The sequence below is a fragment of the Corythoichthys intestinalis genome, chromosome 22, assembly GCF_030265065.1.
Source record: "Corythoichthys intestinalis isolate RoL2023-P3 chromosome 22, ASM3026506v1, whole genome shotgun sequence".
NCBI classification, from domain to species: domain Eukaryota; kingdom Metazoa; phylum Chordata; class Actinopteri; order Syngnathiformes; family Syngnathidae; genus Corythoichthys; species Corythoichthys intestinalis.
This window is the reverse complement of record NC_080416.1, coordinates 24,488,849-24,511,647: the sequence shown is the minus strand read 5'-3', so window position 1 is coordinate 24,511,647 and position 22,799 is coordinate 24,488,849. Positions and strand designations below refer to the sequence as shown.

At 38.7% G+C, this 22,799-nt stretch overlaps 1 protein-coding gene across 5 annotated transcripts; it reads left to right on the top strand.

The window, feature by feature from the left end:
• Nucleotides 1-282: 282 nt before the first annotated feature.
• On the top strand, nucleotides 283-22,697 carry LOC130910448 (polyadenylate-binding protein 1-like). Of its 5 annotated transcripts, XM_057827774.1 has the most exons (15): nucleotides 283-1,001; nucleotides 1,783-1,834; nucleotides 4,027-4,220; nucleotides 8,208-8,323; nucleotides 10,190-10,329; nucleotides 10,411-10,505; nucleotides 10,578-10,715; nucleotides 15,740-15,835; nucleotides 15,900-16,254; nucleotides 17,527-17,625; nucleotides 17,695-17,810; nucleotides 19,773-19,851; nucleotides 20,063-20,234; nucleotides 22,139-22,226; nucleotides 22,303-22,697. In XM_057827774.1, the coding sequence occupies exons 3-15, from the start codon at nucleotides 4,047-4,049 to the stop codon at nucleotides 22,351-22,353; spliced, it is 1,719 nt and encodes a 572-aa protein (XP_057683757.1). In that variant the 5' UTR covers nucleotides 283-1,001; nucleotides 1,783-1,834; nucleotides 4,027-4,046; the 3' UTR covers nucleotides 22,354-22,697. The 5 variants fall into 5 exon arrangements, with proteins under 5 accessions (XP_057683757.1, XP_057683756.1, XP_057683760.1 ...); XM_057827773.1 differs by lacking the exons at nucleotides 283-1,001; nucleotides 1,783-1,834 and adding an exon at nucleotides 3,482-3,918; XM_057827777.1 differs by lacking the exons at nucleotides 283-1,001; nucleotides 1,783-1,834; nucleotides 22,303-22,697 and adding an exon at nucleotides 3,482-3,918 and having other exon boundaries at nucleotides 20,104-20,234; nucleotides 22,139-22,204.
• Nucleotides 22,698-22,799: the final 102 nt, after the last annotated feature.

Below are 22,799 nucleotides of genomic sequence, written 5' to 3'. Positions count from 1 at the left end.
TGTTACTTTTTACGGATGGTACATGCGGCACAATTGCTCGGTGGGTTCTCGTTGCGCTCGAGCAGCACACTTGCAAAGGTTCTTTGTGTGAATGGACTTTTTTTTTTTTTTTTGGTCAATCTTCTGCCATTTTCTCTTTGCGAGGGTTATGTTCCATTAATGATTTTTTTTCTGTTTATATCCTGCATTCTTTGTGTATTTAACAAAGTGAACAACTTGATTGAAACAAAACAGCCTCTTACTGTAACTTTGTTTTGCTACTTTTCTATTCGGGTGTTTATTTTGTATAACCTTAACGTGTGTATTTTATTCCCCCTTGACCCCAGGAATGTATGCGTTTCTCGTATGACTTGAGAGGTAGGTGTGCTTTGAAACTGGCACTTATATTATTTTTGCTTAGGAATTAGCTTGAACCAGGTGAAGCATTTGCGCCGTCCTTTTTGAAAGTTAAAGTTGATGTTAATTCGCAAAGTAATTCGGTATGAAGCAGAGTTTTGGACCATTTTAGTCGACACAAATTAGTGCTGGTTTCTTCTCGTGGTGGGTCAATTAAAACATGGGGGGGGGGGTATGCAGGATTTGAAACATTTTGCAGGTGGCAACCCTGAGTACGTACATTATTTGGTTATGTGCTTTTGTGTGACACCAATTAAAAATGTTACTTCAACTTATTTGTGCTTCACGTGTCTTGTATTTTGTTGTTGTTGTTGACACCCGATACTACAATGATACGAATTTAGTTTGGGATTAACCTATCCTGGTTCTTTAATAAAATACTGTAAAGTTAGTAAAACTGATCAAACTTATTAGTGCTGCAACGATTAATCGATTAACTCGAGTATTTGATTAGAAAATATTCAAATTAAATTTTATTGCTTCGAGTATTCGTTTACAGTGGCGTTGTAATGGGTGGTTACACTCCCCTCTGGTCTGCCTCATTTCACATGGCTGAATCCAACTGCTCCCTTTTAAGACCAACATAAGATAAGTTTCTGTTTGAGGTAATTTTTTTTAATGCATAATTTATAGGTATATATAGCCGTTTTTTGTGGGAACGTGTCTGAGCCATTTTTAAAGAGCATTGTAAAAAGGAAAAACGTTAGCATTTTATAGCATTTAAGCTAGCGGACTTTTGCTATGAAAGTTAGCCAGTTCTTTTATTGTACATAGATCCTTATTTATGTTTTTATACAATTTGAGGCTCAGCTCAGGTATTTAAATTTTTCATGCATGTTCCTTATCCGATTACTCGATTATTCGAACTAGTTCATCGATTAATCGACTACTAAAATAATCGATAGCTGCAACCCTAAAATTTATATACAAATTGAGGATATTAAAAATTAAGGGATAAACCAGATGTTCATTTTCAATTGAAAAGCATTCGAACAAGCAGATTCATTACCAAAATGTGTGACAGCTGTAATCATTTTTTCGATGGCACTGTCAAATATCACTAAGGTTTAAAATGTTGAGCATTTAAGTGATTCAATTGTTTTTCTTGACAGTATTAACAGTGATAAGTTTACAACAGCATTTGCATTTCAGTGAACTGTTTGATAAAGGAGTCGGCCATCTTGTGTAACAACGCTGTCCTCTAGTGGTTAAATTCAGCATCTATTTTAAAAAAATCGTTAACTGACCAAATATAGCAACAAAAAAAGATGTAGTACATAATTGTACTGTAGGACATTCCGTTTTGTTTTTTACGTGGTTAACGAAGCGCTGGAAATGCTTACAAAAAGGATTGACTCGATGGTAATTTCACTTTGTGTTCTCTAGGTGTCACTACAGTTGTAAAAGTTACTGTCGACGTCACACGCCGAACGCTGAGGTACCATATGCTTGATTCGTGCCTGTTTTGGAATAGTATATTACTCTGTTGAAACTGACACCTGAAATTCAATTTAGATTCTCCTTTTGAGATTTTTTTTACTTTGTGGTAACGAACACTTTTCATTTGTGCCAGAGGTATCGTTCGTAGTATAGCATGTATACAGGCCCCCTGGTGGCCAAAATACATAGAACAAAAGGAACCCAGTAGATTGCCATTTATATTCATTGGTGAAAGATAATTTGAGATGAGTGTTGAGTTACAAGTATGGTCATTGAATACAATCAATTTATAAACCATGCTGCATTGTGGTATTTTTGTGGATGCCGAAAAAGACGAAAAAGTAAAATTACAGAGAATCTTCACAGGTTCGTTGTCATCAACTGAATTATTCAAAAGCTCGAGCTCTCATTTAATGTTAATATTACTAAATTAGTTTGAAAACTATCAAAGTAGTTTAGGGTATTTTTCAGGGTATATTAATGTGTGTGTATATATTTTAAAATATGTGCCTATAAAATACATTTTAAATATTGCAATGATGCGGTTTGTGGACTTAGATTTTTGCAGGTCAATCCCAAATTTTAACTATGCGCACAGTGACAGAAAAAATAATCTTTTACTTGATGGCAGTAGGGACAATACTATGGCAACATAATACTCATACTATTACAACATACTAACCACCATAGGAATGTTTAAATGAAAGAAATTATAGAATTCATTTTCAGAAATGTCATTCGTTCTCTCCTTTAAACTCAGCTCTTTATTTGTATTAAATTTAAAAAGAAAATCGTTAGAAACGTGTATAATACTTAATTTGTGGGGAAAGCTCCGTTCATATCCCTTATTTAAAAATTAAACCACCTTTAGAAATACTAATTTTTATCAATTCATTTTAGTTTTTTTTTTTTTTTTTTTTTTTAATCAGGTGCAAAGGTAATTTATTCATAGCAATCAATTCAATACCAAGCTTACAAAAACGATTCTCGATTGAGATGTGAATTCCCCAGTTAAATTTGAATTGACGTCTATCGCCGTTAATGGCAGTAAAACAAGATCACACCGTTGAAAGGATTTGATGTCTTAACTGTCAACGGCAGTGAATGAGTTAAAATGAACGAATTTTCTGGGACTGACTCATATACTGCAATAACATTTCTCTTTATAAAACATTAGAATGAAAGTCATGATGCGGTCCTCAGTTACATATAAATAAATAAATAAAACCACGAAAACGAATAAAGTTCAAATGTGATGAAAAGCACAGATTGACATTGAGTAAACGAATTTATTTAGTAATACATTTGGCACATTTCTTTCTTAATTGGAAAAAAACAAAAACAAATTCTGCTCATGCGCGCCCCATAAAATTGGGTTGAAACTTTCTATTCAAATTCTGGATTAGTGCATGCATGACGCATCTCTGCCCAAATCAGGCAATATTACCTGCGTCAAGGCTCTTTTCCATAATTTCTCGCAAGTGTCCATAATATTGCGACTCCACTTTTCGCCCCAGAAACATACGTCAACCACCTTTCAACATGTCCGAATAACGCAAGCGTACGTCGCTTGACGATCGGTCCCAAAATTACGCACGTCTCTCTGTTACCTTTTCAAGTTGTAATAAAGCTCCAATTACAATCAGTTGATGCTGAGGTTGTGGGCTCGCGCTCGTCTTTTGTATATGTGACGATTCTGACGACGCTCGATCACATGGATTCGACGACCGTTTACAACTAGTAAATCCAATAAAATAATAATAACAAACAACGCGTCGTCGCGGCCATTTAACAGTTCAACTCCACGCCCGGGGTTCGGTACGTAAACTGGAGTCGGCATTTTTTCTAAAATTCCCAGCCCCGGGCGTTATTAACACCCTGCATATAAATAGGCGTCAATTCTTATCGGCCCACTCATGGCCTCGTTGTACGTGGGCGACTTGCACGTGGACGTGACCGAGGCCATGCTGTATGAGAGGCTGAGCCGCATCGGAGTCATTTTATCCATCCGCGTATGTCGAGACATGATGACCGGCCGCTCTCTGGGTTACGCGTGCGTCAATTTCCAGCAGCTCGCAGACGGTAAACTATAGAACATAATGTGACACACAGCTTCTGCATGGGAGTGTGAATCTTAAGGTGACCTCCAAAATGATCTTATAAACATGTGGTTTTTTTGTGGTCTGGCAGCCGAACACGCGCTGGACACTATGAACTTTGACCTGATCAAGGGGCAGCCCATGCGAATCATGTGGTGGCAGCGGGACCCTTCGCTAAGGAAGAGCGGTGTGGGGAACGTCTTCATCAAGAACCTGGACCGATCCATTGACAACAATGTACTGTACGACATCTTCTCTTTCTTCGGTAACATCCTGTCTGGAAAGGTATCGAAAAATCTTTTTTAATGTTATCCAATTTCACCTAACTCACTAGCTGCCATTGGCGGCGATAGACGTCCAATCCAATTGGACTGTAAGGGTTCGCAGCGATTAAATGTCGACTTTTACGAACGACCACAGCTCATTCACTGATTACTATGCATCTTCTTAAATTGATTAGCAGGGGCGCAACTACACATTTTTGTTAGGGTATGCAAAATGAAAAATGACCCCCCCCCCCCCAACATCCCAACTGGCCCTAACCCAGCTTTTTTAGTATCTTTGTGATACGGCTGCAACTAACGATTAGTTTTATCATCAATTAACCGGACGATTAATTAACCAATCGGATCACTTTTTTTTTCAATTACCTTCACAATGGATACCGCAAGCAACACGTCCCTTCCGCTCATTAATATTCATGACGTTAGCTACTGTTGCTAAGGGAGGACATACCACTGTTTGTCCCCAATAGGAAATGAATCGAAATCGTGTAAGAAGGAGATGTTTACAAAGCTAAACCTACCAATTCTCTCCGAAAATGATGTCCCTGGTGCCAAATTCACTTGCAAACATGTGGAAGTACATAAAAATGTTCATTTTAAGAGACGGCTTGAGTGTCGAGGGCTGAAAAAGACCAAAAAAATACGAGCTGACCTTAGCATAGCCTTAGCTTTTTTATCGCCGCCTTTTTTTTAAGCGACTGACAATTACATTCTCCTGTTTCAACAAGCTATCCTTTACTACCAGCCCTGTCTTTCCTATAAATTATATCCTCTGGTTGTCCTACGTCTCTGACCGTTCTTGGGGGTAATTTATATTTTGTGTAGCGATCACAAATCCTACTCAGTGACAGCCAACGAACATTTTTTCATAGCAACAAATCTTAATTCTATAATTTATTTACACTTCCCCCTTACTGAAGTTTTTTTTTTTAGAGCTGTCAAACTTATCGCGTTAACGGGCGGTAATTAATTTTTTAAATTAATCACGTTGAAATATTTAACGCAATTAACGCATGCGCGGCATGACCCGCACGCGCTCTTGCCGCACACAGCCTGCAATGGCACTGTTTTACTTATACACAGAGCTAAGGGGCAGCGTGAAGTGAGTGGAGTAGATACAAGCATTCATTGGGGCCATGATTTTTATTGGCAAAAGCTTAACTTCTCTCCCACAACAATTATAAATACTATATGAAGCGATGTGGGGAAAAATGACAGTTTTTCGTTTTCTTAACGCCATGTATTGTACTCAACGCAGAGAAGATAGAGCATTTGCAGCCACCACTTCCCATCATGCATTTGGGCAGCACAGTTAAGTTGCTACAGTATCATTAACTGAAAGTTCAACAAATATACTAGATGGCAATATTTAGTCACAATATACAAACTCACATTTATCCTTTAAGAATTACAAGTCTTTCTATCCGTGGATCCCTTTCACAGAAAGAATGTTAATAATGTTAATGCCATCTTGTGGATTTATTTTTTATAATAAACAAATACAGTACTTATGTACGCTATGTTGAATGTATATATCCATCTTGTGTTATCTTTCCATTCCAACTATAATTTACAGAAAAATATGGCATATTTTAGAGATGGTTTGAATTGCGATTATGATTAATTTGTTTTTAAACTGTGATTAACTCGATTAGAAATTTTAATCTTTTGACAGCCCTATTTTTTTTAACAACAGAAAAGGTAACAGTGGCAGTCAGATACCATTTTAATTCTTTTCAGGTTTTTCGTTGTCAGACAGAAGCAGCACGGCACAACGTCACGCTAAAAAATAGTTAAAAATATCAAAATGGCTTACCTCTTTGTCGTTTGAAAGACCATGCCAACCCAACAAAATGTTTACTGCATATGAAATGTGAATGGCTTCACCCTGGCTTCACCTAGCTGGCGTTAAAATGTCCACGCAGGTTGATTAATTCTTCACATTTTTTCCTCCGAGTTTTGGTTTCGGTAAACGTAGGAAGAAAACATTCCTCGTATGTCGTAATGTCTTGAGTCGTTTCTACAAGTTCCAAAAAAGCAATGTGTGATCGGCATGTTCGTTTTTGAAAGACTACCGGAGAAAAGTAGCAGAATTAACATGGTTTCTATGCGAGGGCGGGTCTATAATGTCCCACTTCTACTTTATTTCCGCTTTACGATGCGACGTCACAGTCTAAAAATAGTATGCGTGCGATACGCCATTTACCTTGAAGTTCTTTTAGTCATGTTGTAAGCAACAAGACAAAATGGATGTCTCTTACCTTCAAAATAATATTTTATTGCCGCTGACTTAACTGTACTTTACAACTGTAATGTTTCAAGTACATAAAATGTTTTAGATAAAACATAAAAGGGATTTCTCAGTACACAAATCAGACAAAAGACCTGTTCATTCAAATAAAAAAAGTGCTGCTAAGTGACATTTTTTTCTTGTGTGCAAAGCGCTGATATAAATTGTGCCAAAGAATAATTTCTGTTCTTTAAACAAACTAAACAACAAAATCGAATAAGGGCGAGGCAGGCTGTACTGAATCCGGTTTCTTATCAAACAGTTAATCCAATTTCCATCCAATCTATTTTTAAAGCACACTTTTGTCAATATTTTCATACTGACAATTTACAGTTTGAATGGGAGTTTGTGCTGTGACTTTAAACTTATATGTGTGGGTTTACTTAAGTGTGTGGTTTCTTTATAAAAAAAAAACTTTACTATCTAACAATAACTCAATTGCTAATATGTTTTTCCAAAACACAATACAAATGGACACTTGCTAATATGCTTTTCCAAAACACAATGCAAACGGACACTTAAGACACCTATAAGCATAATCTCTAACTAGTTTAGCGCTCTGTGTGAAGTAGTAACATTTCATCAACAAAGAATACAAGCAAAACAATAGGCTTTATTTACTCACCTCTGACGGCTGATCTACCTACACACAAGACAATCCAACTCTTATAACACTTCTATTATTGATTCAGCAATCAAACCTGAGTGGAGCAGTGAACTCTCTCTCTCTTGCTCTAATCACTGGTGCCCGGACAGCCTCACATTACACACAAAGACTGCTCATTGTTGCCAGCAAAAATAGATAATCAAATTCGTTGGCAACAATCCTTTGACTTTCCTGCCCCCTGTCGGCTCGTGCCCATATGCGGCGCATTCACTGCTCAACGTGTAGTTGCACCAATGTTGATTATTAAACTATAGTGTCGCACCAGTAAGACCACTAGACCCTTGGTCAAGTTTTGACTTTTCCTTGTTAAACTGAACGGTGAAAATTCTCAAAACCTTTGAACGTTGGTGTAGGTTCAACTCGTAAACATGTGACATGCTAGTTGTACATGTTAGTATGCCCATGAAGAATTTCCCCTAGTAATCAGTATTTGTCTTCCAATATTATATTACCAATGTGAAGAAATGTTGTACAGTGATGGAAAAAAATCTAGATTCATCTAAAAAAACAAATTCTGATAAAAGTTTGTGGCTGATATGCACTTCTTTACAATTAAACAACACACTAAGTCATCTTCCTGAAGAAGGCTAACATGTTGTGTTGAACAATGTTAGCATTATAGCCTCACTGCTAAAAGTTCGGTAGTGAACTTAGTGTCCTGTGTCAATATTGTTTGGATAAAATGTCACTAAATTAGTTTTTTACGGGGTGGTGAGGCTCAGTGGTAGAGTAGTCATTCTCCAACCCAAAGGTTGTGGATGTGATTCTGCGCCCTCATGAACTCGTCTAAGTATCATTGAGCACGATAATGAACCCCACGTTGCTTTTGTTTCTGTGTCACCACTAGGTAGATTAGGACATACTGTCATGTCAAAGCGCTTTGAGTTGAGTGCCTTAAAGGTGGAAAGGCACTTTTCAAGTGTCACACCATTTACCAATATTGATTCCTAAGACAAGGTTAAACTGTATTTACATAGCATTCAGTGATCTTATCCTTTTTTTTTTTTTTTTTTTAAATAATTTTTTTTTAGGTGGTTTGTGACGAGAATGGCTCAAAAGGCTACGGCTTTGTACACTTCGAGACTCAGGAGGCAGCCGAGAGAGCCATCGTGGAGATGAACGGCAAGCTTCTCAAAGATCGAAAAGTGTAAGATAGTATCTATTTACTTAGCAAAAATATTATGTAAACACGCTAAAGTGTTGGAATAAGCATCTCATTCAGCAATTTTGTAGCTATTATGATATACAATCTTCCGGCTTTTACCCCAAAATGCTCATTGTTTAGAAAAAAACCATAACCATTGTCCTTTGAGTCTTTTCAAATTTCTCACAATTTAAAACAGACAAAAAAGACACAAAGGCAAAAGAATCGCAGCACAATTAGCTTTCACACCTTCATGCAAAATGGAATTTCATAACTTGACGATCAGGAGCGGAGCTAGGGTGTACAATAGAATTGAATGAAAACAATGTTAAAATGAAATAGAGTATTAAAAAAAAACTGGGATAATGTGGTTGCACAAACTGGGGATGTCGCTTTGTTCCAAATTCGGACATCATATGCCCATTGTTTACCATCAAAAGCCCGATGGTGCCCCGCGCAGCATTTTCACTTGTCTGCAGGGCTATCACGTCTGATGTGATTCACGTATGACTGGGTGCAATTAGACACACTCAAGTAGAGAGGATGTCAATGACAGGATTTGCCATCAGGCAGCAGAGAATAGGATGTCAACATATCCAAATGTACAAGAGATTCACATATTAGTGGGTTCTACAGCTCACATTGCTGATTTGAATACTCTCTACCCCGCCTGATCACATCTCTTTTTGACTCATCCCTCCCTTCCTCTTTCTCCTTGGCCCCCACTTGGTATCCACAGGAAATACAATAACCGTAATTTTTGGACTATGAGCCGCTACTTTTTGTCCTTCATTTTGAATCCTGCAGCTTATAGTCCAGTGCGGCTTATATGTTGATTTATTTGGGTTAATAGGAACACTTTATTGGACAGCAGTGTCATAAAACTGCTATTAGACTGACACAATTATGACATGACACTATCATGTGCATTAATGAATGCTTATGACAGATGTTATTAAGTATCATCCGGCAAATTATGTCACCAACACTCCAGTTATGTCCAGCTCGGATCTTTAAGATCTATTCAAAAGTGACATAATTTGCCAGATGACACAAAATGACATCCATCATAAGCATTCATTAATACTCATGGCAGTGTCATGTCATAATTATGATGGTCTTATGACAGTTTTCTGGCACCACTGTCAAATAAAGTGTTACTAAATACCAGAGGTAGCAATTAATGAAACGACTGGAAGAGTAACTGAAGAAATAATTAGCACAGAGCATGCATTTAGATGATTATTTACATATGCAGTGCTGCAATGCATGCAAGGAGGCATGTTGTATGACACCAGTGTTGACAGCAGGGGGCAGCAGAGGCTGACTGTCTCCCCCAAGGGAGCAGTGATGGCCAAATGAAGCTTTTTGAAGCAATGAATCATGCTGGCGGTTCATGGTGGTTCATTTGGTCTTATGGCAGTCTTATGATACCGCTGTCAAATAAAGTGTTACCGGTTCATATCTTTTGGTGTAAATATCCCGTAATACAGTGAGGACAGCTGCGGCTTATTGACCAGTGCGGCTTATCTATGTCAAATTTGCAGGATGGTGGATTATAATCAGGTGTGCCTTATAGTCCAAACATTTTGGTAGCTAACGATACCACCACTATGTTCATATGTAGTGTAGGCGTTCAATGCATTTCTTGCTGTTGTTTGTTCTTCTCTTCTGTCTCTCTTCTATTTCCTTTCTGTCCTTTTTTCCTGCTCCCTAGTAAACAAAAAACAACACTCAGATTCTCATTCTCTGCGTCAAAGCAGCCGAACAGAACAGGTTAAAAAACAAGCCCATTGGTGATTTTTTTATTATCAGCCTACCAACATCAATGGCAGTGAATACATTTAAATTCCACTACATTCCATGTAGATTTGTGGGCCACTTCAAATCCCGCAAAGAGCGCGAGGCTGAACTGGCGGTCCGGGCTAAGGAGTTTACTAACGTTTACGTGAAAAACTTTGGTGAAGACGTGGACGACAACATGTTAAGGGAGATCTTCAGAACGTTCGGTCAGTGAGGTCCGCCCCAATTCTTACACGCCTCTCTGCGAACAGCAGAAATGATACCGTACCACCTCTTTTGACGCTTAGGAAACACCACCAGCGTCCGGGTCATGATGGACGAAGATGGCTCATGTCGAGGCTTTGGTTTCGTCAGTTTCGCCAGGCATGAAGATGCCCAAAAGGTAAGAACAAGTGCTGATTTGTACTAATGATTAACCAATCTTAACTGTCGTTACAACATTTTACTTTTCCAGGCAGTGGATGAAATGAACGGGAAGGAGTTCCATGGCAGGATGATGTACGTCAGCCGTGCCCAGAAGAAGGTGGAGCGGCAGGCCGAGCTCAAGCGGAAATTTGAGCAGATGAAGCAAGATCGCATCTCACGCAACCAGGTCTGCTTCCACTAGCTAAAACAGTCTCTAGAACATTGGTTCTTAACCTGGGTTCGATTGATCCCCAGAGGTTTGGTGAGTAAGTCTAGAAGGTTAGGACACACAGGGCCCTATTTTCATACTCTGACTAAAAGCCAATTGTTGTTTTAGACTAGGTTTTGGACTTGGTTGCCTCCAATTTACATGCTTTATTCCATTTCTTTCAACTTCTAGCCCTATATCAAATGGGAGGAGAAACTGGTTTGCTCAGTGGAAGGTTGACTCATAATGAGGAAGTATTACAGAGCGACAGGCAGCGTGCACTGTGCAGATAATTAAAAAAGAAAAAAAACATTTGCGTCACATTTTATACCATGAGAAAATGATATGTGATGCAAGGATGCGGGACATAAATTGTAGGGCAGTCAAAATTATCGCGTTAACGGGCGATAATTAATTTTTAAAATTAATCATGTTAAAATATTTGACACATTTAACGCACATGCCCCGCTCAAACATTAAAATGACAGCACAGTGTCATGTCCACTTGTTACTTGTGTTTTTTGGTGTTTTGTCGCCCTCTGCTGGCGCTTGGGTACGACTGATTTTATGGGTTTCAGCACCATGAGCATTGTGTAATTATTGACATCAACAATGGCGAGCTACTAGTTTATTTTTTTGATTGAAAATTTTACAAATTTTATTAAAACGAAAACATTAAGAGGGGTTTTAATATAAAATTTCTATAACTTGTACTAATATTTATCTTTTAAGAACTACAAGTCTTTCTATCCATGGATCCATGACAGCCCTAATAAAGTGAGAATGTAGACATGATGAACGACCACAGTGGGAGTATATCAAACTCCCATGTGATTTATTAAAGCTGTTCAGACCATAAGGACACTCAGATTCCTATTCTCTGGGTCTAAGCAACTAAATCGTTATCATTTTACGCAAAACTCCAAAAATGGGCCGGACAAAAGTATTGGCACCCTTTGAAAAATCATGTAATGCTTCTCTAATTTGTGGAATTAACAGCACCTGTTACTTACCTTTGACACATAACAGGTGTTGGCATTAACTAAATCACACTTTCACAAATCACAGCCAGTTAAAATAGATTAAAGTTGACTCAACCGCTGTGCTGTGTCTTTCTGAGTACCATATTGAGCATGGAGAAAAGAAACAAGACCAAAGAACTGTCTGAGGACTTGAGAAGAAAAATTGTGAGGAAGCATGGACAATTTCAAGGCTACAAGTCCATCTCCAAAGACCTTAATGTTCCTGTGTCTACCGTGCGCAGTCTCATCAATAAGTGTAAAGCCCATGGAACTGTGGCTAACCTCCCTAGATGTGGACGGAAAAGAAAAATTGACGAGAGATTTCAACGAAAGATTGTGCGGATGGTGGATAAAGAACCTCGACTAACATCCAAACAAGTTCAAGCTGTCCTGCAGTCCGAGGGTACAACAGTCAACCCGTATTATCCATCGGCGTCTGAATGAAAAGGGACTCTGTGGTAGGATACCCAGGAAGACTCCACTTCTGCCCCAGAGACATAAAAAAGCCTGGCCGCAGTTTGCCAAAACTTACCTGAAAAAGCCAAAAACGTTTTGGTCAGATGAGAACAAAAAAAAAAGAGCTTTTTGGGAAAAGGCGTCAGCATAGAGTTTACAGGAAAAAAAACAAGGCCTTCAAAGAAAAGAACACAGTCTGCACAGGCAAACATGGCAGGGGTTCCCTGATGTTTTGGGGTTGCTTTGCTGCCTCTGGCACTGGACTGCTTAACCGTGAGCATGGCATTATGAAGTCTGAAGACTACCGACAAATTTTGCAGGATATTGTAGGACCCAGTGTGAGAAAGCCGAGTCTCCCTCGGAGGTCATGGGTCTTCCAGCAGGACAATGACCCAAAACACACTTCAAAAAGCACTAGAAAGTGGTTTGAGAGAAAGCACTAGAGACTTCTAAAGTGGCCAGCAATGAGTCTAGACCTAAATCCCATAGAACAACTGTGGAGAGATCTGAAAATGGCCTTTTGGAGAAGGCACCCTTCAAATCTAAGAGACCTGGAGCAGTTGGCCAAAGAAGAATGGTCTAAAATTCCAGCAGAGCATTGTAAGAAACTCATCGATGGATACCTAAAGTGGTTGTTTGCAGTTATTTTGTCTAAAGGTTGTGCTACCAAGTATTAGGCTGAGGGTTTAAATACTTTTGTTCGGCCCATTTTTGAAGTTTTCTGTAAAATGATAATGATTTAATTTTTTTAAATTCTCTTTTGTGTTTTTTCATTGCAAGCAAAATAAATGAAGATATTACTACCAAAGCATTTGTAATTGCAATCATTTTCTGGAAGAAATTGAGCATTATCTGACAGAATTGCAGGGGTGCCAATACTTTTGGCCAGCGGTGCATATATAATTAAAACATGCACACAGTAAAACATAGCCTAGCGTCTTAACAAATAAGATGGAAGGTCTGAAACAGTGCTTTGAACATTCCAGTTAGGTAAAAAAGTGCAACACTTATGTCTGAGTATATCATTCAGGAAGAAAAATACATTTTCATGGAAAAGACGAAGCATTGCCGCTGCGAACTGACACTGAAATGCTCGTAAATGCCGTGCGAGTGGAGTATTGATAGATATATATCAATGATAGATGTAAATATATCGTACGATACGCAGCGAAGCGCAGCTTTTAAAACAAACAATAAATACCCCAATAAATCATGCATAACAATGACAAAACACCTAGTTTGGCTTTTATTTTGAAATTAGTCCCCCAAAATCATTCACTTTGACACCTGTAGCTGTTCGTAGTCATGCTATTACTTGCTAGTTGCCAGTACTACCTTTTTGGACTGTTACGTGAGTAGTTGCTACGTTTTCAAAAAGACAACTTTGTGAATCCTTGGGCGACTGATTCCTAACCTTAGCTTAGCTGGTGCACACCTCAGTGTATCTTCACGTTACTTGTGGATTTGGTATCGACTGAATAGTCTGCTATCAAGCATTTTTATGTCCCGCCAGTGGTGTTAGCAGAATGCCAGGTGTGGGTGGGCATTAGTCTTATCTGGGGTCCCCCCCCCCAAAAAAAAAAAACAAAAAACAAAAACAAAACTACAATGGTCAAGTAGGTCGAAATCCGGCGTAGGGCTACTGCACCTTAATCCATGTTTCGTTTTCTCCTTGAGATAACTGTTGTTGTGATTTGGTCTAAACAAATAAAAATGGATTTGAACAGTACACTGAAAAAAATAACTCATTGGATGAACGCAAATAAATTTTGGGCAGGATTTCCATCCATTAAATTTATGTAGCCCCAACTCAAACTAAGTAACTCCTTATAATATGATAAAATTGAGTTCGTCAAACTCATTTTTATCAAATTCAGCCAAAACATAATTAGTACTTTAACTGGCCTCAGCTTATTTAGATTTTGTTTAACTCAAATAGTCTAAAATATTTTTTTTCCAAACTTCATATGACCCTCATATCAGACAGAACACAAAATCTGGTTAGTGTTTTTATTTAAAACAAATAAAAACACATCCCAATTTACAGTATACCTATCATCAACATGGAACTCATCAAAATAATGATGAAAAACATTCTCTTAAGTTTTTTCCTCTATGATGAAGATAGTGCATGACCTATCACATTTAGAAAAGTAATCTGCTGACTTCAAAAGTGGTTCAAACAAAGTAGCACAAGTACTAGTACAACAATAAGTACAATACTTGCAAAGTCTAAGGCATGGTATAACCAGCTCCAACTAAACATGAAACCTTACCATAAAGTGCAATATGGAACGCCTGCAAACACATATTGAATATACGTATATGTACAAAACACATGTAGAAGTACAAAACAGAACCTGAATAACATTTAAATTTCTTTGAGTCCAGTCAGCCTATCCATATGCCCTCAATCACAATTCCCACGTCCTCTGGCTCCTCATGGCCATCTCTTCTGATTGTGTAAATCCCCATGACTGTGGTGGCGATGTCCCTCTCTGCATCCTCAGCAGCAGATGACTGAACACAGAATTTTTAAAAAAAGTAAAACGCTAAACAACAAACAGAAAATCATATACAAAATATAAATGCACAGTTACATTTAGCCCCACCATATAATAGATTATGCAAGGTGCAAGAGTGCCGATGCCATTTGTCGCATTCCACAAGTTATATAAACTCTCCCTCGTGTAGTTTAGCTAGCTATAGCTAGCTAGCAAGCCCGCAATGGCTGACTTCACTAACAGTGAAATTTGTCTCACGGTCTTTTCACAGCAAGCTTTTAAAAATATCAAATAATTACGTACCCACCAATGACTGGGATTACAGCACCTTTGAGCGTCTCTGTAAAGTATAACCCCGCAGCAGTGCCGAAAGAAGTTGTCGGTGAAAAAGTCCAGACGCCACGGGGATGAACAGAGGCTGAGCGCGAGTTGCTTTGCACATGCGCAATGGGCGGTCCCAATTCAAATGAAATGCATTCATTTTGAGTTCTGAATGTGAAGATGAAATTCTTACGCTGATACTATGAAATGTACATATATTTCGTATTTAATAAATTTGTTTTAGCAAATCAAACACAAATTTAATGTGTTAGATCAAAGAAGGGCTTGGATCAGTTATATGGACATGCAGATATGGACATGCAAATATCCGTAAATGTGTGTAGCGCCCCCTAGGAACAAAACCCAATTAAAAAAAAAAAAATTTTTTTTAATAAGGTGAAAGAGGAGGTAACAACGCAAAGGTTAAAACTTAGAATACATCAGTACTACATGAATGGGATACCATACGCGGTGCCCAGACTGCCGTTAGTACTACATCCAGTTTTCTTTGGTTGGGCAGAGCGTGTCCGTGGGTGGGCACTGCCCACCCCTGCTCCCCCCGGTAACATCCCTGTGTCCTGCTTTTACCATGTACCGGACCACAGTCCAATCAGTTTATCGTCCCAACTCAACTTTACCCACTCCTGAAAATTCTAAGTTGAACACATATTTTTTAAAAAAACACAATTTTGCCTTCTAGGGCGTGAACTTGTACGTGAAGAACCTTGACGACGGGATTGACGACGACTGCCTGCGCAAAGAATTTGAGCCCTTCGGCATCATAACCAGCGCCAAGGTACCACTGCAGGCCTTTTTTGTTTCTCTCTAATTATTCGCTGACTTTGCTGTCTTCTGTCCAGGTGATGACACAGGGCGGGCGTAGCAAAGGCTTCGGGTTTGTCTGCTTCTCGTCTCCCGATGAGGCAGGCAAAGCGGTAGCGGAGATGAACGGGCGCATCGTGGCCACCAAGCCTCTATACGTGGCGCTGGCACAGAGGAAGGAAGAGCGCCAGGCATACCTGACCCGCCAGTACATCCAACGGATGACCAACACACGTCCCGTGCCCAATCAGGTCATCAACCCCTACCAGGCGGCGCCGCCCCCGGCCTACTTTATAGCGCCTGTGCCGCAAGCGCAGAACCGCACTGCCGCGTTCTTCCCAGCGGCCGCGCAGGTGGCACAAATGTGTCCAGGACCTCGCTGGGCCAGCGGAGGTACTGTCTCACAATATCAACATACCACTCTACACAAAGACCAAAAAATGGCTCTTACTACACATTTAGCAATTGGAATGCTTTTCAATTGTAACTGTTTTTTCCCCCTTAAATCTCCAAACATTCATTTTTTTCATCTTTTTGAGTCAATTCATCAAAAATGTCAAAACACTGATCATATGTTTATAAACAAATAAATGAATAACGACCAAAATTTATTAAAAATAAAATAAAATAATAAAAATAAAATAAATTAAAGCTGTACAGCTTTAAATGATGTACAGTAATTTCCAAATAATAGGGTTTATATTTTTAATATCAAGATTAAGAATAAGATGAAAATCCAACATTTGTGAAATATATTATTTAAAATTATACCAAAATAAAAATAAATAATAATGTTTATATTATTGAAAATTAAATTAACAATGAAATAGTACAGTAAGAAAAACAATAAATATATTTTTTGATTACTAAAATATTGATATTATAATTTTTCATTATTTTATTATTAGGGGTGCACGATATCCATTTTTTGAAACCAATACCGCTAACTTCCTGCTCCTCAAGGCCGATACCGATACGATTACCAATAATATATGTATGATTTTTCAATGTATATTCACCTAAGTTTTTGAACACCTGTAGGTCAAAAATACTAGTGGTTGATTCAGCATAGATTTGCCTTTGACCGAACCAGAATTTTCATGATGACATGAACATTATTATAATGAACAAAACAAAGACGGTAACAAAGCTTTGCATACTGGAAAAACAGGAGTGAAAACAAACGCACACATCCCAATCCGACACCGTGCCAAGAATATTATTAATAGGGCCGATAATATATTATGTTATCGGATTTATTGGGATGACGTCATAATTCCTATTATCGGACCGCAATGAATGCAATGATAATAACCTTCTGCTTATTTGTCAGAAAATATAATCAATATAAAATAATAAATGTTTTTTAGATGTAGTGTTATAGTGTTTTAAAAAAAATACGTTGATGATTTTAATTTAAATTGTTAACAAATTAATGAAAAAATGGAATGAAAAATTTATGAAAAGAAAATGGACGTAATCCTTTTTATCGTTAAAATACAGTATTTATATACAGGATATTTTCTTTTTTATTATAACAAATTATAAACAAACCCATAACCAGGAAAACAGAAATAAAATACATTGTCAACCAATTAGGCTACCTGTCTTTTTCTGGTCAATCCATCCTCTGGACGTTTAATACTGTACTGGTTTCTTGTCTAGACTACCCGAACCTGCCTACAACCCTGCGGAATTCGAGTACTAGCCCACCTGTGCGGTCCTCCTCCCAGGGTCCCCGTGGGATATCCGGTCAGCGCGTGGGTCAGTAATCCTCCAATCCCGTGTCCCACACCAAAAACGGGAGCTGTTTCTGAATGTTTGTCTCCGTAGCCCCTCAGACACTAAGCCCCCGACCAGGGACCCCACTCACCCCTGTGGTGGGAAGTCCTCAGTACAAGTACGCTACGGGAATCCGCAGCCCCACAAACCACGTTCAGGCTACACAGGTAAGGACAATTATCAACAGAACTAGAATTAGCCACCATAAAACATTTGAATATGTCTCTCATGAGTAGACATACAGTGGTATGAAAAAGTATCTGAACCTTTTGGAATTTTCGCACTTCTGCATAAAATCACCATCAAATATGATCTGATCCTTGTCAAAATCACACAGATGAAAAAACAGTGTATGCTTTAACTAAAACCACCCAAACATTTATAGGTTTTCATATTTTAATGAGGATAGTATGCAAACAATGACAGAAGGGGGAAAATAAGTAAGTGAACCATCACATTTGATATTTTGTGCCCCCCCCCCCCCCCCCCCTTTGGCAGCAATAACTTCAACCAGAGGCTTCATGTAGCTGCAGATCAGTCTGGCACATCGATCAGGACTATCGTGGCCCATTCTTCTCTACGAAACTGCTGTAGTTCAGACAGCTTCCTGGGATGTCTTGCATGAATCGCTGTCTTTATGTCATGACACAGCATCTCAATGGGGTTCAAGTCTGGACTTTGACTTGGCCACTTCAGAACATGTATTTTATTCTTCTGAAACCATTCTGAAGTTGATTTACTTCTGTGTTTTGGATCATTGTCTTGTTGAAGCATCCATCCTCTTTTTAGCTTGAACTGTCTGACAGACGGCCTCAGGTTTTCGTGCAAAACATCCTGATAAACTTTTGAATTCATTCTTCCATTAATGATTGCAAGTTTTCCAGGCCCTGAGGCAGCAAAACAGCTCCAAATTACCATGCTTCACGGTGGGGATGAGGTGTTGATGTTGGTGAGCTGTTCCATTTTTCCTCCACACATGACGTTGTGTGTTACTCCCAAACAATTCAACTTTGGTTTCATCAGTCCACAAAATATTTGGCCAAAATTTGTGTGGAGTGCCCATGTGCCTTTTTACAGTATTAAACGAGAAACAGTGTTTTTTTTTAGACCGCAGTTGCTTCCTCTGTGGAGTCCTCCCATGAACACCATTCTTGGCCATAGTTTACATATGGTTGATGTGTGCACAGAGATATTGGACGGTGTTAGTGATTTCTAAAAGTCTTTAGCAGACACTCCAGGGTTCTTTTTTACCTCTCTGGGTATTCTGCGCTGAACTCTTGGCCTCATCTTTGGTGGACGGCCACTTTTGGGAGAGAAGCAACAGTGCCAAACTCTCCATTTGTAGACAACTTCTCTGACTGTCGATTGATAAAAATACAGACTTTTAGAGATAGTTTTGGATCCTTTCCCAGCTTTATACAAATCAACAATCCTTGATCGCAGGTCTTCAAACAGCTCTTCTGACTGAGCAATGATGCACATCAGGCAATGCTTCTCAAGACAATTCTTACCCGGTGTGTGTTTTATAGTAGGCAGGGCAGCTTTAAACCTCTCATCAATGATTGGGCACGCACCTGACTTATTTTGGTTAATATTTCGTAAAATTTGGTTTCAATTGCTCTTTGAGTCGTCTTAGGCAGAGCGCTCACTTACTTATTTTCCCCCTTCTGTCATTGTTTGCATGCAATCCTCATTAAAATATGAAAACCTATAAAGGTTTGGGTGGTTTAGGTTAAATCAGTCACTGTATTTCCATCTGTATGATTTTGAAAAATATCAGATTATATTTGATGGTGAATTTATGCAGAAATATGAAAAATTACAAAAGGTTCAGATACTTTTTCATACCACTGTACAAAGAATGCCATTTTATTTTGAAGTGGACAGTAAACTCATGGTCATACATTAACAGTGCTAGATGTCCAATCCATTTGAAGTGGGAGGGATGGCAGCAAATGAACGAATGGCAGCGTTCATTCGCAGCGAATTCGTTCATTCACTGCCACCCTCCCAAATCAAATGGGTTGGACATCTACTCTTTAAAATTTAGTCCCCATAGACAGTTTAACTAAACAGCATGAAAATTTTAAAAATTATTGCCCTCGAAAATCGTGTTTTTTCTCCCTCAGCCTACCGGTCACACTCCCAAGCCTCTAACGGCCTCCATGTTGGCTTCGGCTCCTCCACTGGAGCAGAAGCAGATGCTAGGTAAGCCTGCTTTATAGGGAAGTCACACGAATGACCTCATTGTCTGCTATTGATGACATTCAATGGCACCTAATGAGTTAATAGGAGTGGTTATCCACGCGGGAAGCCATTTTGATGGATAAACTTCCATTTTTCTGTCCCATTTGGACATTGGCAGTGTTCCTTCAAAGAAAAACATACTTTTCTAGAGGTTGTGCTTTTTCATCCTTAGAAAAATACCATCCAAATAAGCGTTATCTCCTTCCATTCGAGGTGAGTGTTTGTTCCCGCTCATCCAGAGCATGCATCAAGACCTGGCGGGGAAGATCACCGGCATGTTGCTGGAGATCGACAACTCTGAGCTGCTCCACATGTTGGAGTCCCCGGAGTCACTTAGCTCAAAAGTAAGATGCTCTTAACACTTTCTAAAGCATTCATTTAACTCATTGGCTGCCATGGTCGGTGTTCGCCGTTCAGGGTTTCCCCTAGGATTTTTTGAAGCTGTGGTGGTGGTGAGCTGCGTCGGAAAACCCCATGATGTTGTGCCGCAGCGAATTTGTTTCATATCATGAAGAATAAGAATTTTTTTAACAACATTTTTTTCCCCAAGATCCATAACTAAGATCTACTTGCTAAATTTTCATCCTGCCTGGGAACACTTGATTTTCCTGGATTAAAAATAAAAAGGGGTTGGGGGAATCAGCAATAGGTGCTCCATTTACAGTGGGGCAAATAAGTATTTAGTCAACCACTAATTGTGCAAGTTCTCCCGCTTGAAAATATTAGAGAGGCCTGTAATTGTCAACATGGGTAAACCTCGACCATGAGAGACAGAATGTGGAAACCCCCCCCAGAAAATCACATTGTTTGATTTTTAAAGAATTTATTTGCAAATCATGGTGGAAAGTAAGTATCTGGTCAATACCAAAAGTTCATTTCAATACTTAGTTATGTACCCTTTGCTGGCAATAACGGAGGCCAAACGTTTTCTGTAACTCTTCACAAGCTTTTCACACACTGTTGCTGGCATTTTGGCCCATTCCTCCATGCAGATGTCCTCTGGAGGAGTGATGTTTTGGGGCTGTCATTTGGCAACACGGACTTTCACCTCCCTCCACAGATTTTCTATGGGGTTGAGATCTGAAGACTGGCTCGGCCACTCCAGGACCTTGAAATGCTTTTTACGAAGCCACTCCTTTGTTGCCCTGGCTGTATGTTTGGGATCATTGTCATGCTGAAAGACTGAAAGATTTTCACTCAAAATCTCTCGATACGTTGCCCTATTCATTCTTTCCTTTATACGGCTCGGTCATCCTGGTCCTTTTGCAGAAAAACAGCCCCAAAGCATGGTGTTTCCACACCCATGCTTCACAGTGGGTATGGTGTACTTTGGATGGAATTCAGTATTCTTTCTCCTCCAAACACGAGAACCTGTGTTTCTACCAAAAAGTTCTATTTTGGTTTCATCTGACCATAACACATTCTTCATAACATCTTCATTCATAACAATAATGGTCATTTTGTTAGCGGACCCTCGTCCTCAGGAACTTCTCTTTCCAAAATACTTTACTTCAAAATGGTCTTCTGAAATAACGAGTGACGCAAGCGCCGAACAAATGCTATGCTAGGAGTGGGACGTGAGGATTCTGGTCAAAAACGCCATAAAGACCTTAAACTTTACGTCAATGTCAGTATATTAAGGTTGTTTTCACAGTCTTAGACCAGAAATACATTCATTAACTTCGACATACCAGCCCTAAGCTTTCAATAGAACTAGTGCGCTTTTCAAAATAAAGCGTGTAAAGGAACAATTTGTATTTGAGATGCTATTTCAGACAACTTATGGCAAATAGTGCGTGCAAATAGACATGTTAAATTATACAAATTATAAATTAGAATGGATCTTTAAATCTTTAAAAAAAAAATCTCATTTTATTTTGGTGTGGCGGCGCGCCAAGATATTTCATATGTAGGGCCCTAGGGGAAACGCTGGCATTTGTCAGCCTGACCCAGTCAAAATGGATTGGACGTCAAGCGTCTTTGTTTTATTTATATATTTATTTTATTTTCCCCACTACACGTTATTAACATTGTTTGCACACTCACCTGTACACACTATTATCTCTCCTGTCTTCCCTCTTAGTAACTTTTTTGATTACTAATTTATTTATGTTTTTATTTATTTTTTTAAAGTCTCTGAAGTGAATGAAAACGACTTGTTCCCAGTCACCCCAAATACAATCAATGGGCAGAAAATAAATCCTTATCAGAAATAAGACAAAACAAATGTTTTGATCTCATTCTACAGGTGGATGAGGCGGTGGCTGTGCTTCAAGCCCATCAGGCCAAAGAATCGACCCAGAAAACCTACTGATGCTCCTCAAACTCGACCCAAGGTAGGGCCATCATTTGAACAAACTATTATATGGAAAGTTTTTTTTTTTTTCACGTTTTGTGATTTTCTTCTCTCAGAATGAGGGCGTCGTGGAGAGAGGATGCACCGATTGGAAGGGAGGAATTTGAGCATAACACGCGAGAAAACAAAACATAAAGTGAAAATCAGAATACAAAATAAACAAAAATCTTAATATGACTTAACAGCAAAAAAAAAAAAAAGAAATCTGAATAGAATTAAACGCCAAAAACTCTGAATAAAAGTAAGCCATAAACAACGAAATAAAATACAAGCAAAATGACCATAAAATAAAAATATTACTAACCAAATTAAAGTGACAAAATTTAAATATTTTTCTATGATAGGGTTTTGAAATAAGTCTTCTCTGCCATTTTATATACATTTGTATTCATTTGAAAAAAATGTTTGAACTCTGTTAAGACAGCCTGATTTTTTTTTCTATTTGTTTATTGAGTAAATGTTCCAACATTGTGTTTGTGGCCCTTTTTTTGTTTGTTGTGTTGTCAAATTGCCAAAACCAACAAATGGATGCCTCATACTCACCACTTAAAAA

Bases quoted from the DNA above. Each gene is read 5' to 3' on its own strand.
- LOC130910448 (XM_057827773.1), top strand. From the start codon at position 3,753: ATGGCCTCGTTGTACGTGGGCGACTTGCACGTGGACGTGACCGAGGCC. The intron at 15,836-15,899 runs GTACCACTGCAG...TCTTCTGTCCAG, and splicing joins GCATCATAACCAGCGCCAAG to GTGATGACACAGGGCGGGCG. The intron at 19,852-20,062 runs GTAAGCCTGCTT...TTTCATCCTTAG, and splicing joins GGAGCAGAAGCAGATGCTAG to AAAAATACCATCCAAATAAG.